This window comes from Epinephelus lanceolatus, chromosome 23 (genome assembly GCF_041903045.1).
Source record: "Epinephelus lanceolatus isolate andai-2023 chromosome 23, ASM4190304v1, whole genome shotgun sequence".
Classification (NCBI taxonomy): Eukaryota; Metazoa; Chordata; class Actinopteri; order Perciformes; family Serranidae; genus Epinephelus; species Epinephelus lanceolatus.
The window spans coordinates 24,843,662-24,857,453 of record NC_135756.1 but is presented as its reverse complement, the minus strand read 5'-3'; the positions used below and the strand labels follow the sequence as shown (position 1 = coordinate 24,857,453).

The 13,792-nt window shown below is 38.7% G+C and overlaps 1 protein-coding gene across 1 annotated transcript; it reads right to left on the bottom strand.

Moving 5' to 3' along the window:
* Window positions 1–6,918: 6,918 nt before the first annotated feature.
* LOC117249541 (suppressor APC domain-containing protein 1) lies at window positions 6,919–12,516 on the bottom strand. Its single transcript, XM_033615260.2, has 4 exons — window positions 12,268–12,516; window positions 7,617–7,784; window positions 7,355–7,510; window positions 6,919–7,127 (listed from the first exon to the last, which is right to left on the bottom strand). The coding sequence occupies exons 1-4, from the start codon at window positions 12,364–12,366 to the stop codon at window positions 7,038–7,040; spliced, it is 513 nt and encodes a 170-aa protein (XP_033471151.1). The 5' UTR covers window positions 12,367–12,516; the 3' UTR covers window positions 6,919–7,037.
* Window positions 12,517–13,792: the final 1,276 nt, after the last annotated feature.

Here is a 13,792-nt window from a genome sequence, read left to right as displayed (position 1 = left end):
CCACATTGATAGTGATTATTTAAATAAAAACTCATTGTGTATATAAATTAGATTATATTAGATTCAAGTACATTATGTAAATATTTTGTTGAAGCACCAATAGTCAACCCTACTCTATCGTGGCAATACTGATAGTGTGGTATTTGGTCAAAAAAAAAAAAAAAAAAAAAAAGGGAGAAAGAAAAATAAATAGCTATATATAGTGGTAAAACCGGTAGGTTTTATTACTATAAAATAATTGTTTGTATTTTAAAAATACAAATAAATAAATAAAATAAAAATAAAAATAAATTGCTGAGAATAAAAAATTAGGTGATCAAATTCTTTACCATATATAATAAACCGAATGAGGTAAATACAATTTTAGAAAATTGAAAATGTAAGATTTGGAAAAAAAAAAAAAAAAATCAAACAAACAAAAAAACAACAGTGTCTATTGAATTATGACTATTTTGTGGGACAGTTAACAAGTTGAATGCACATAGGCCTGTTTAACACTGGCGGGGGGTGGTGGGTATTTTCAAAGTATTAATGCACATAGCCTACTATGTTTTATGTCATACTATATGATTTTTTAGATGACTTTTTTATGCCATACTAACATTTTACAAAACAATCACAACCCACCCACAGTGATGTAGCTTACATAACATCCATATTACATTCCAGTTTTTCCACTTTTTAATACATTTGAAGGTAATGAAATAGAGAGTACAGTGTTTGACCACAGCAGTCTAGCCACAGCCTCTGGGATACGGCAACACCACTTGGACAAACCACACACAGGACTGCAGTACACTGTGAAACTAATACCTGTGGTAATAATGATAATAATGACAATTTGTTACGTATATTTACGATTATGATTGCATTCGCTGATGATGGCAGTGCATGGGTGCCTGTCATAGCAAAGCTGTGGATGTTCTGAGCATATTTGGATATTGAAGGGGATGTATGCCCCTGAATGTGTGTTATATGATATATATATATTACTATCACAGCCTAGTTTACATAGTCTTAAAGATTAATTAAGAATAGTTCCATCCATCACTTTGATATTTCTATATAAAATTATTGTGAACTTAATAAGAACCATTTGAAACTGACTGAATAATAAATCCAGAGCTATAAAGAAAGACTCAAAAAGTATAGAGGTCGTGCAGCCATCAGAAATGTTGTATAATGCAAGTTAAAGGGACGCATGGTCATAGCAGGAGAGGCACAAGTGTGGGTGATAACATTAATTAGTAACTCAGTTCCTACACCTTAATATAATGCAGCCATTTCATTATGTTATGATTTTCTTGCTGTGACAAGTCAAAATATTTTCAATGAACAAGGCTCATTCTGTCTGAAACTGATTGTTTTGTGTCGTGTTTTAGTTCTGGCCAGTGAAGTCACCATTACAGCCATAAAGCTTCACTGGTCCCCAAAGCACAGTAACTGACACCTCAAACCACAAGTGTCTGTTCAGAGGAGTTGCCTGAGTGCTCTTCAAAGACCACCTACTTACAGTACCATACGTATATCTCTGGGTCCTCAGGAAGTTTTTCTCCCCTAATATCATTAGGAATGCACTTATCAGGAAGCCCTTAGCCCTGCAAGAGGAACCTCCACCAACACCTCCTCCTCTCCACCATACTTTGTGTTTACACTTCCCACCTCCGCTGACCTGCACGGAAACAGCTCACAATTTCTTATTCTCAGTAATACCAAAACCACAAATCGTGGATAAAAAAGTAAACATGATATTGTATACAAGTAAAAGGGGATTGGAGAGACCAGCAGAGTGCAGCTCAGCTGAACCGTTCTGGTATGGAAGAATGACATTGACAGCCACAGCGGCGTGACTTACCCATAACAAAAGGTGAGCAGTTTGTGAATTAGACCCAATAATTAGTCAAGTGCTGGTACCCTGGGCTTGATGGTTCAGTGGCACTCTGAAGATAGAGAACATGAAGCTACTTAAATGAAAGCCACCGCCATAATGGATGTTTTCTCCCCTGATGCACACAAGCTGATTCTAATCAGGCCCCAGCTCAGATTCCTTTCAGGCATCGTTCTATTTTACAGGAAAGGTTGTTGATAATGCACGAATGTGATTGAATACAGAGGAAGAATTTATAACTGTCGGGAATCACTGGATCATTTCAATGTATTCCTTCCTACATTCAACTTACTGTTAAAGGGGCCAAATTTGAAGTACTCACATCTTCCAGTTAGGTAGACGTAGCAGTACCACAGTGTAGAAATAGGCTACCATTTTCTAATGCACATATGGGATTTTTTAGTACTTTTAAGTATCAGAGTGCATAGTAAGCATCAAAATAGTGCCTGATTATTAGAAAAAGTGCCAAGGGAGGATCCCCCAGACAGCCCAGCCGTTAGGAAATTAAAACAATGGGAAAACATTTTAAAAAGCGGGCCCCTCATCCTCACTCAACTGCCACTTGTGAGTTCTGCGCATCACGTACCTGACCCGTGTCTGATGGACTGCACCATTTCACACTACCTGCACCAGAAGGGGAGTATCAGATGCATGTTAAAATGTGCTCTAATTCTAACATATAACTTGTGTTATCAGTGATTTAAGTCAGTAAGGAAATTGTTGACTGCATTTAAGGGTCAATCATAGACCTTTGCTTCCTGTTATTTTCCAAACAACTCACTTGGTATTGTACGTTTCTGCAAACCACACATATGTTACTGCACATTGCAGTGAGGGGTAATTGGTCACATTTGCATGTTATATTGGCATTGTATGTTTCTACAAACAATGGATATGTTACATGTGTACGTAATGTTTACGTATGTTTCTCCAAACCGAGGATACCTTACATTTGCACATTATGTTGTACATTTCTGCAAACTAAGAGTACATTACATTGTCATGTTATGTTGGCATTGTACATTTCTGCAAACTGAGGATATGTTACGCTGGCACCTTAAATTGGCATTGTACGTTTCTGCAAACTATGGGTACATTACATTTGCACATTATGTTGGCATTGTATGTTTCTGCAAACCACAGATGCATTACTTGAGCACTGCCCTGCACTGCACATTGCAGTGAGGGGTAATTGGTTACACTTGCAAGTTATGTTGGCATTTTACGTTTCTACAAACCACGGATGTGTAACGTGTATGCTATGTTGGCTTTGTACGTTTCTGCAAACCATGCATATCTTACATGTGCACATTATGTTGGCATTGTACATGTCTGCAAACCACAGATAGTTGGTGAAGATTCTCAGTCATCCAGGTCATGGTAATCGTAAGTGCTAATATCGTAGGCAACTGGACTTGCTTGCGCTTCTTGAAGATGTTTTGCAGGGTTTATAGCCTGCAACTTTGTACCAGTCATTTAGAACTGAAGAAGCTTCTTGGATGAGAGGCGAAAGGTCTTCAAGAAACGCAAGCAAGTCCAGTTGCCTACGATATAGCACTTAGGAAAACCACAAATATGTTACATTGGCATGTTAAATTGGCATTGTACGTTTCAACAAACCATGGATACATTACATTTGCAAGGTATTATGTTGTGGATATGTTGAAACTTTAGGCACAAAAACATTTGGTTGTGGTGAGGGGCACAGTCCCAGCAGAAAAAGCAGCCATTTCTGAAAAAACAAGCATTTTTCATGGCATGCCGACAAAACATCTACATTTGGAACCCGAAAAGCCGCTGGAAACACAGCAACGACTCGTTACAAGACAACTGGGTTTGTTCCAGGAAAAAGAGGTCAAAAGGCATTACCAAAAAAGGCATCAATGATGCAGGTGCAGGCACTTAAGATGGTTTGAAAAATACATCACCAACATGTATTGGCTTGGGCCTTGGTGTATGTTTAATGTTTCTAGTGCTTTTGAGTGCCTGGACCTGATTATTTATGCATTTTTTGGGAATATGTTTTCCTCTATGTGCGCCATCTGAGGGACACCAGTAGCGCTCCTGCTACCTTTTTCTTTCACAACTGGTTTTGTTTGTTGGCCTTAAAAAGTGGTCTGCGCCTGGCATAGGTGACAAACCATCCACTATCCCCTCCACCTCCAGATGACAGTCAGCTCATATACTACACCACTTTATAAAATGTGGATATGATTCTTTTAAAAAATTTTAACATATTCATGGTTCACAAAAAACATACAATGCCAACATTTTCTTCTGGTGACAGGGTTGTTGCAGTCCCTGGGGCAAAGCAAGTTGAGTATCCCTGCCCTACATTATCAAATTCTGTGAATATGTTACAACATGTACTACCTGTTGTCTTAAACCAGGAGACCAACACATCTCCCTCGTACCGCATGGACTACTCTCTTCTATCAAATCCATTTACCTCCCAAACTTCTGGCCAGTCACTGAAGCGCAAAGTAACAAAACATCTTTCCACACATACAGGCAGAGACACACAGCCACCATACCTCAGAGTACACACACACTTGCAGACAATAACTTCACTATTCACCTTGTGGGGATGAGCAAACAAACAAGGATTCTGATTAAAGATATGGAGCATAAAAATGAGAAGGCAAAAGAAAAGTAAAGTAGCTAAGCAGTGAAACAGAGATTGGTTTGTTGAAATGTAGCAAGAAAAGAGATTAGATTTCTATATTTGAGCTCTGCTAATGTTGTCCTCTGTGTGTATGGCTGCAGATTTGTGCAAAACAGGAGAGAAAATACCTGCAAGCATGCACGATGGCTTGGACAGATAAAGTTTATCAGTTGAGGTAAGATCAGTGCAGGACCACCGGGAAAGGCTGCTGCGACATGTCGAGACAGAGAGCCCACATTCAGACACGGAAACGGAACAAGTACGAGGAACAGGACACACAATGATGCAGGGCTGTCCTCTGCATGCTGCAGGGAAAATACTGATACACTTCAGCTAAAATACTTAAAGGTCTCTTTGCTGCCTTGGAAATTTAATTTCACTGCAAAAGCACATTTAATGTATCAATGCTGAAAAATTATTTGGATTCAACTGATTTTGCTTTCCTACAAAAAAATAGTGCCAATTTTGCAGCTAAACATTGTCAATAGATAAAATATAATAGTAATTAAATCTGTGGCATGTTGATAAAAGTGTTAAAATCCAAAAAGATTGATGCATTAAAATGCAAGCAGTACATTCATGTTGTAATTGGTCAAGGCGAAACAATTTCATAACTGCTTTGAATAATTTTTTTGTAGTTAATCTACAGAAAAAGATCATATTTTAAGTATTGATCATGTTTTTTATGTGAACTTTTAATTTCAAAAGTAACACGAGTGTTGGAAAAAATGTAGTGGAGTTATGTTATTTACCTGAAAATACCTAAATAGCCTAAAATTGTTCTTAAGTACAGTACTTGTGCCACAGCATTTGGGCCCCACAACTTTTGGAAAAACAATGTTTTGTAGGGTTGGGTCAGGGTTTGCATTATATAAGAGCAGTGTAATGTTTAAGGGAAAACATACTGGCCAGTCTCAGGCACTTAAATACTAATCTTTATGGGGGGACTGGTTTGTATTGGTCTACAGATCTATCAGGTATTTTGAGATAAGCTAGCACATACATATTAACACAACATTTTTTTGATTATATATCAAATAAATTTTTACATTTTTTTTCCATACCAACTGTCTTCATAATTCTGCCTGACAGGGTAAAACTTCAAGAGTGTGACATACAGATCAATATGTGAAACATTAGGGAAAATGAGTGATAGTGTATGCTCACCCTATTTTGCTTGTTTGAGTTCCCTCCAAAAAACACATGGCTGTGTCTCTTCCTGAAAATGGTCTCAATGGAATTGTAGTTTTTTGTGTGCGAGTCAAGAAACTACAAACTAGCAGAGAGGAAATGACTTCAGGGATACACAGGAAATTATGAAAATAGTAAAATAATCACAATGATAATAGTAATAATGAATGGGTATAGTTCTTGTAGTTATATAGCTGTATAGCCTATGAAGCTATTAAGGAATATTTTGGCTTGTAGTTCTTGTAGGGTGTTAATTACTTTGCTCTAGGGATGTGGTAATTTCGAGCACATGTACCAAAAAATGCCAGTAGAGTAAAACAAAAAGTATTTTTAATGTGCATTATAATTTGAACCATCTGCAATAAATATTTGACATGTTTTAAGAAAATATGAGGAAGTAATCCATGGGGACAGAAATGATGCTGCATAACAGGAATGACCGACGACCATCAGACATATTGCCCTGTAGGGTTGCAACTAATGATTATTTTCATTCTTGTCTAATTGGCTGATTGTTTTCACCATTAATCAACTCATCGATTAGTCTAAAAATGTAAAATTTAAAAAAAAAATGTGAAAAATGCTCATCACAATTTGCCAGAACCAAAAGTGACAAGCTTCTTTTGTCCAACCAGAAAGCCCCAAACCCAAAGACTCCTTATTCACTATCATAAATGACAAAGATCAGCAGCCAGTTCTTGAATTTAAGAGGCTGGAAACAGTAAATGTTTGATATTTTTGCTTGAAACGTTTGATCGATTATTTAAATAGTTGGCATTTAAAATCGTTGCAGCTCTATTGTGCTGTATTGAGAAGTATTTCTATTATTTTGTCCACCCACTGCACCTTTTTCATACAGTCACCTACAGGAGTACAAAGTGTACTTAAAAGCTAACAGCCTGAGCCTTATGATAATATAATGAATCCCAAAATTGCAGTAATTGTTACATCAAGAGGAAAAAAGGCTTATTGGTATCATTATAAGATTAACTGCAAATCCCTATTATGTTCAAAGTGTGTGCTGTTAATGGGAAGTTATTTCAGGGTGTATATAACTGCAGGGCTCGGCTATGATAAAATCAGTTACTGACTCATTACAGCAACATTAACACGTTAGTCAGGTTATTCAATGCTTCAGCAAAACTGGTTCGTATTGAAAGGAGCACACAGAAGCTAATGGTGCATCTTTAATTTATTCACTTAAATACATATTTACAAGTGGTTTAAAGTTAGCAACTGTGTTACCCAAAGGTCAATGTAAATTTGCATTACAGCTCATGTGTGTGTGTGCCATCAGTGGGCCTGCAGCTCATCGAGCTGTTCGAGGAGCGCGTCCTTTTCCCATTCTAATATGGAGATCTGATGATTCTTGTTACACACCTCCTGTCAGAGGAGAAGAATACAGACATATCATCAATCAAGAGTTATGGAAAAATCATCCTCTGTTACTAAAGGCAAATTAAAGGGGGAAAACACTCACTTTAAAATAATTATGTCACAATAGATGAGCATAAAACATGACCTTAAAGATGTGTTTGAAGCCTTTCAAGGCCTACGTACAATTTACCTCCTCCTTCCTCTACCTCACCTTCAGTTTCTCTTCTCCTTACCTGAGTCAGTACTGTGTTGTGCCACCGGAGGTCGCTGTCTGCCACCGCGTCAGGCAGAGAGGGGTTGCTGCGGCTGGTGACATTGGGTTCACTCATCACGGAACCCAGGGAGCCGTTCACCCGCTGAATGCGAGACCTGAGGAGGCAAGACTGAGCCTGCACACATACAGACAGGTGGGCGCTTAGAGACTCCATAAGTGACAGTACACTGAATTATGATTGGTTAAATCAGTGAGGCCCCATACCCACTCCTGCCTCGTACCTCTGCTGCACCTTCCTGGCAACTGAGCCCCGTCTTGATTTCGATGTTTTCCTGCCTCGCTCTGTTCTCCTCCAGCCGCTGGAGGTACCAGAGACGGGCCTTCTCCAGGACCTCCAGACCGGAGCACAGAGCGTCCTTCTCTTTCTCTAGCTCCCTCAGACGCCTAACCTGAGGTGGGAGAACACAGCTTGATCAGGTTTATGTGAATTTTAAATCGTAACCTAAACTGAACAATTGGAGCTTCCCAAAATGCTGACCATATTATCACACCCTGGGTCAAGTTAAGCAGCCGACCTTTGCATGTCACCCCCCTTCAGTTTCACTGTCTACCTTTCCAATAAAGCAGAAAAGTTCCCACAAATACTTACAGGGACTGTTTGCCTTTTCTCCAATATTATGGATGGCACTCAGCTTGTGGCTCAAAGTATCAAAAAATACATTTGAGAAACTCAACAGCAATGTCTCTTTCCTGAAATCATGACCCGGTTACTCAATATAATCCACAGACCTTGTTGTGAACAGTTTCATATAGGAACTACTTTCTGTCTACTGAACTACATCCACCAGTTGTATCATTGCGCAGAAGGAAGTGTGCATCTACTGCTAGCTTACCTACCATCACTGGGCTAGCTAAAGTTACAACTCAGCCAAGGAAGATACTTTTGACGTTAACATCTTGTGCTGTCATGATCATGAGTCTCTTGTACATGAGCGGATGCACAACACAGTCTCACTCCCATCTTGACCAACACTTGGTCAGTGGCCCTTCTTGTCCAACTGTAACACTGTATGTACCCCTCAAGCATCAGTTTATGATCCTTAGGGATGGTGTGACAATTTATGTTGGTTAAATGCATTGTGTCTTTTCAAAATAAACTTCTGTTTTGACAGGAAATGCACAGTTAAATGTGTATATTCTTTTTTAAAATAAACTTAGAAAGTAGGTACAAAACCCCTTCCGATTTTAGGTTTACTTTCTTTGGTGTGGGCAACAAAACACGTGTTCAGGTTTAGAAAAACATACTTCCCATGTGTCACTGTTTATGTTTCTGATGCTCATCAACCTTGTAGGAAACTTATTCTGTCATGTGGCAGATGACATAAGACACTTATGAAAGTATTGCAGTCATCAGTGTCATGTCACTAGCATACTTTGCTACACATGCTAGAACACTATGTTGTTACTAAAATAACTCAGCTGACTTTTGGTTTCCCACAGTAAATGAACAGCGGTCTCCCGGGTGAAAGTCCCGAGCTTGTTTGACCCATCCACCTCCCCTGCTGCCTGCCCTATGCAGACTTTCACTCTTTATACTATGGCAGTTGCTCTAAGTGTTCCTCAGCCGTCAGTACATATCTGATGCCAAGGGCCACTGACGAAGTGTTGGTATTTGACGAGTTGGGTGTTCAACCAAGTTAAAAAGCATGCTTCCTTCTGTGGAGTGATACCATTGGAGGGTGTAGTTCAGTAGAAAGAAAATAGTTCCTACGTGAAACTTCTCACAACAAGCTCTGTTGATTATCTTGAGTAACCAGGTCATGATTTCTGGAAAGAGACATTACTGTTGAGTTTTTCAAATGTGTGTTTTTGGCACTTTGAGGACCACAAGCTGAGTGCCATCTATATTAGAGAGAAGGCAGACATCTCTATGGCCGATATCTCCAACACCTGTCAACTCACACCAAAACAATCTAGAGTGATAAACAACACTACAGGTAAGAGGGAAAATATGTATTTTTGATTTTGGGGTGAACTGTCCCTTTAAAATCCATCCTAAATGTTAAGTTTGATGACAGAACCAGTTTGGTTAGTTGAGGGTGTGTATTTTGACAGCACCATGGGGCTGACTAACAAGCCTGACCACCAAAAACCGGGCCTGCAGCCTGATGTAAAGCAGCGTGATGGGCACAGCGCTGCCTGTTGTCTTCCAGAGGCCCCAAGGCTTTGTTTCTATCAGCAGAGCCAATCTACAGAGCAGCAGGAGGCCTTTAGTTCCATTGTCCACTCGCTGTTGGATAACATGCACTTTAAATGGCCTCACACAGAGCTAACAAGCAGGGAATCATAATATATGATGGTGGGCGATCCACCTCTAGTTAGAGCAGGACGTCGCAGTCACTTTGTCAATTGAAATGTAATCAGTGGAGGAAATTAGAAACTCTTGACACTGTTGTATCATGAGTGAATATTTAATTTTAGCTGTGTTTGATTAATCAAATTTCAAAATACCCCCCCAAAAAAATCAGCTTTAGGTAGGGCCTTACAGCTGTATATCTACCATAATAATAACAATAACAATATGAAATGTCAGTTACTGTTTGACAGCTCCTCTCATTATAATAGATTTACAGTTACTGGGAAACTGGTTATATTGAGCCTTTAACAGGAAGTTGCGAGGTGCAGACTTGACTCGTGGGAATGTGTCACCGGGATGACTGCAGCCATGCTACCTCCAAAACACTTAGACACGTAGCAAGGGTGAAAAAAAACTGCCTGGAAACAGAGTCAATTTAAGCATTTAAGTTAAATGTCCAGTATGAAAAGAAAGCATGTTTATATCGTGTTTACACAAATAATTTAGCTGTCTCAAAAATACACAGTAAGTGCTGCAGTTTGGTCAGACAAGATCAGTTCAGTCGTCAATATAATTTTGTTTTTCAATTCACAATTAAAAATGTACACATATATTATGGCAGTATCAAATGAATGACATTGTAATCTTGTTTAATTTAGCAAACCTTGTTGATTTTCATAATATTTTTTTCCCATGTCTCTCCCTAATATATTTGTCATTGCTCTTTGTCCACTCTTTATCTTTCACAAAATGTAAATTATTAAATTTTGACAAAATATTTGTAGTCAGCAGAGAAAATATAATTATTGTCCTGATGTTTGTTTTGTAACATAAACTGAGAAAAGTACACATACTGAGTGTTTTAAAGGCCGAATCCAGTCTTTTTAAAGCAAATATATTTAAATTTGATAACATTTAAGTAAAGTCAAAGTAAATATAAGTTGACAGTATGACTAGATTAATAAAGTATAAAAAAAAATCAAAATAATGAATCAAAATTTAAGAAAATTAAAGTGATAAATAATTTTTCATTTTTTCTGAAGGGGATTGGTGCCGGAACTTGAAATTATTATTTCAATTTTTCCATTACTCATGGCATCATACTGCAACTATGCATTTCTGTTGACACTCCTTCCATATATTAAAATAATATGATACATTTTATATATAGAGCTTTCAAATGCTTAAAGATAGAGAAGAGTGTTGGGGCCAGGTTCAAGGACAACAAATTAGAGAATCAAGATTTTTTTTTTTTTATTTTAAATATTGCATCATAAGAAATAAGTCAAAATTTTGAGAATATGCGAAAAACAAACAAACAAACAAACAAAAAACCTCCTCTGATTTATCTCTTCTTATGCCTGGCACTAATACTGAAAGTTAAACTTAATTCATGACATTTCGACCTTATTCTCGATATTTTGACTTTATTGTTTTAGGACTTTATTTGTTTTAAGTCTAGATATTTTTTTACCTATTCTGTTTTCAATATTTCAACTTAATTCTTGATATTTCAACTTCATTCTGGGCATTTCAATTTCATTATCATAATGCAAAATAAATAATTTTCCCCTTCTTTTTTGCCCCCTGATGCCTGGTCCTGATTGTCTCCTCTACGTAGACACGTGTACTTGCCAGTGCTCTTAGTGTGAACATTAACATAATGTACAGATATCGTGCAGCTGGTTGAGAATTTGAGAATTGCTTTAAATGCCATCATTAAAGAGACTCCATTTTAGAAATACATATTTAAATACACTCAGTGGCCACTTTATTAGGTACACCTGCACAGTCTAATGCAATCCAATCCATAATCTATTTTTATGATGTCTCTAATGTTCAGTTTTTTGACAGTTATAGAGGTTTATAATTCAGTTATATGTGTATAATTGAGATCATAGTTAGTGGTGATGGTTGTGTACTGAACTGCACTATAACCACAGGTGTTTCTATTTTTTTGCCCCCTCATGTATGTAAATGAGAAGGACAAAAAATTACAAACACCTCTCAATATGATGTAGTCTAGTACCACAACATTATATGTATTGCATGTACTGTATGTACTGTGCAGCATATATGTCTAAACTGAGCCAAAACATAAAGAAACCCTCAACCTGAAATATTACATTTTTGAAAAATGGTGCACCCTCCTCTATAAAATTCCCAAAAATAGACACGTAAATCATTTGTTCCACATTCCAGAAGAGAAGAAAAGGTCATGTGAATGTGCCTCAGCCAAATGTACCAATCTGGTGACACTTACACACACTCGAGAAGCGGTGAACGCTTTTAACTTTGAGTAATACATCATGTCCTTTCAACTGAAAATTTAAAGCCAGCTTTTAAACATACATAACAACAAGTCTGTGGAGTATAACTACAGTCATTTTGCCTGTTGTCCAGAAAATATTGTGCTTCAAACATGTGAGTATACGCACAGCAGCTGATAGGAATCACACTTACATTCACACACGGCAAAGACACAGTGAGATGTAACTGATTAGACTCAGTTCCTTTTTCAAAACACATATGCACACACACACACACACACACACACACACCAACCCCCTCCTCACCCATAGGAAGAAGCGAAGTGCATCCAGGCTGTAGAGGCTGGTCCTGAGTGGGATGATAACCACAGTGTAGGAGCCACAGCCGGGGGGACGACAGGCCATGGAGAGGAGATCAGTCACTGATGGCTGCTACTACTACGACTGCCCCATACAGCTGGCTGCATGACAAACAACAAACCACAGACCTCGCCACGGGCTGACTCAGAATAATGCCACAGAGAGAATGAGTGTGTGTGTGTGTGTGAGAGTGTGTGTGTGTGTGTGTGAGAGAGAGAGAGGGAAGGCAGGGTTGGAAAAAAAAAGCAGTAGTATACACAGGCAGAGGCAGCATGGTGCCCCTGGGGCGAGGTAATGAAAAATTCCACATGTCACTGCCATGACTGGTTCATCGACATATAGTGACACAGAGTGAGAGAGATGGGGTGGAAAAAAAGGTGAAACTGGCAGCACAGGATCAAATGCAAGAGAAAAGACAACAGAGAGAGGCAGGAAGTGTGAAATGGGAGCTGTGGATGTGAGATTTGAGAGCAGGATACAGGTGTGATCAGACATTTCCCAGCTTGTGTGTCCAAAACTACTGCTGTTCACTCAAAATCTCAGTTTGCCAAGACAGATAGGAGACAAACCAGAGGCTCTGAAGGTGCTCCTCAGCTCAGGGGATTGGCAGAATGTTAAGGAATCATGTCATCCTGCAGCTGAGGTGGAAACATGACATTCCTCTGCTGAATGAAAAGAGAGCGCGCGTGATTGCTCCCTGCCAAGTTTCAGGTGAGCACTCTGTCCTGACACGTTCTTAGGAATGTGACATAACCTGGGGACGAGACGAATGCGTGCCAGTGGACATTTTAGCAACAGAGTATAGCAGTTAAGACAAACAAACAGAGCAGTCAGGCACTGTTTTTGCTTGTGGGATAGAGGGGTGGGGCGCTCATGGATTTCAGCACCGCTGCATTGACATTAACGTCATTACTATCAGCGCTCAGCTGTTCAGCTGGTCAGTGCCAGCACAGAAAATCAGTGGCACATGTTTTTTTTATTACTGCCTCAGGCCAAATTGGCCGTTAGACCAAGTGGATGGGTTCACATCCTCAGTTACTCTGTTGGAAAGATTTTAGTGCACTGATATATGAGGGAAGAATATGAAGATTCAGCCTATTTTTTTTCTTGGGCAAAATAACTGAAATAGAAATTAAAGGGTAAGATTGATTTTTCAACCTGGATCTTATTTTCCCATGTTTTTGTGTCTAAGTGACTAATAGGAACAATAATATTTGGAATTGGTCCAATATTGAGCAAGAGGGCTGCAGCCAACAGAGGCGAAACCGAGTGCAATGTACCCACTCGGGGCATTTGTGCACCACATCTACATCCACTAAAAGTGCTTGTTTTTGCCATTGACAGCTCAGATTCTTATTTTAAGTGTTTGACAACATTGTAGAAATGATCCATACAGAGTTAGATCTTTTGTTAAAAGAATAAGATCCTTTTTGTTTAACCACAAACAGCCCCAAAATTGCCATCGCCAAGT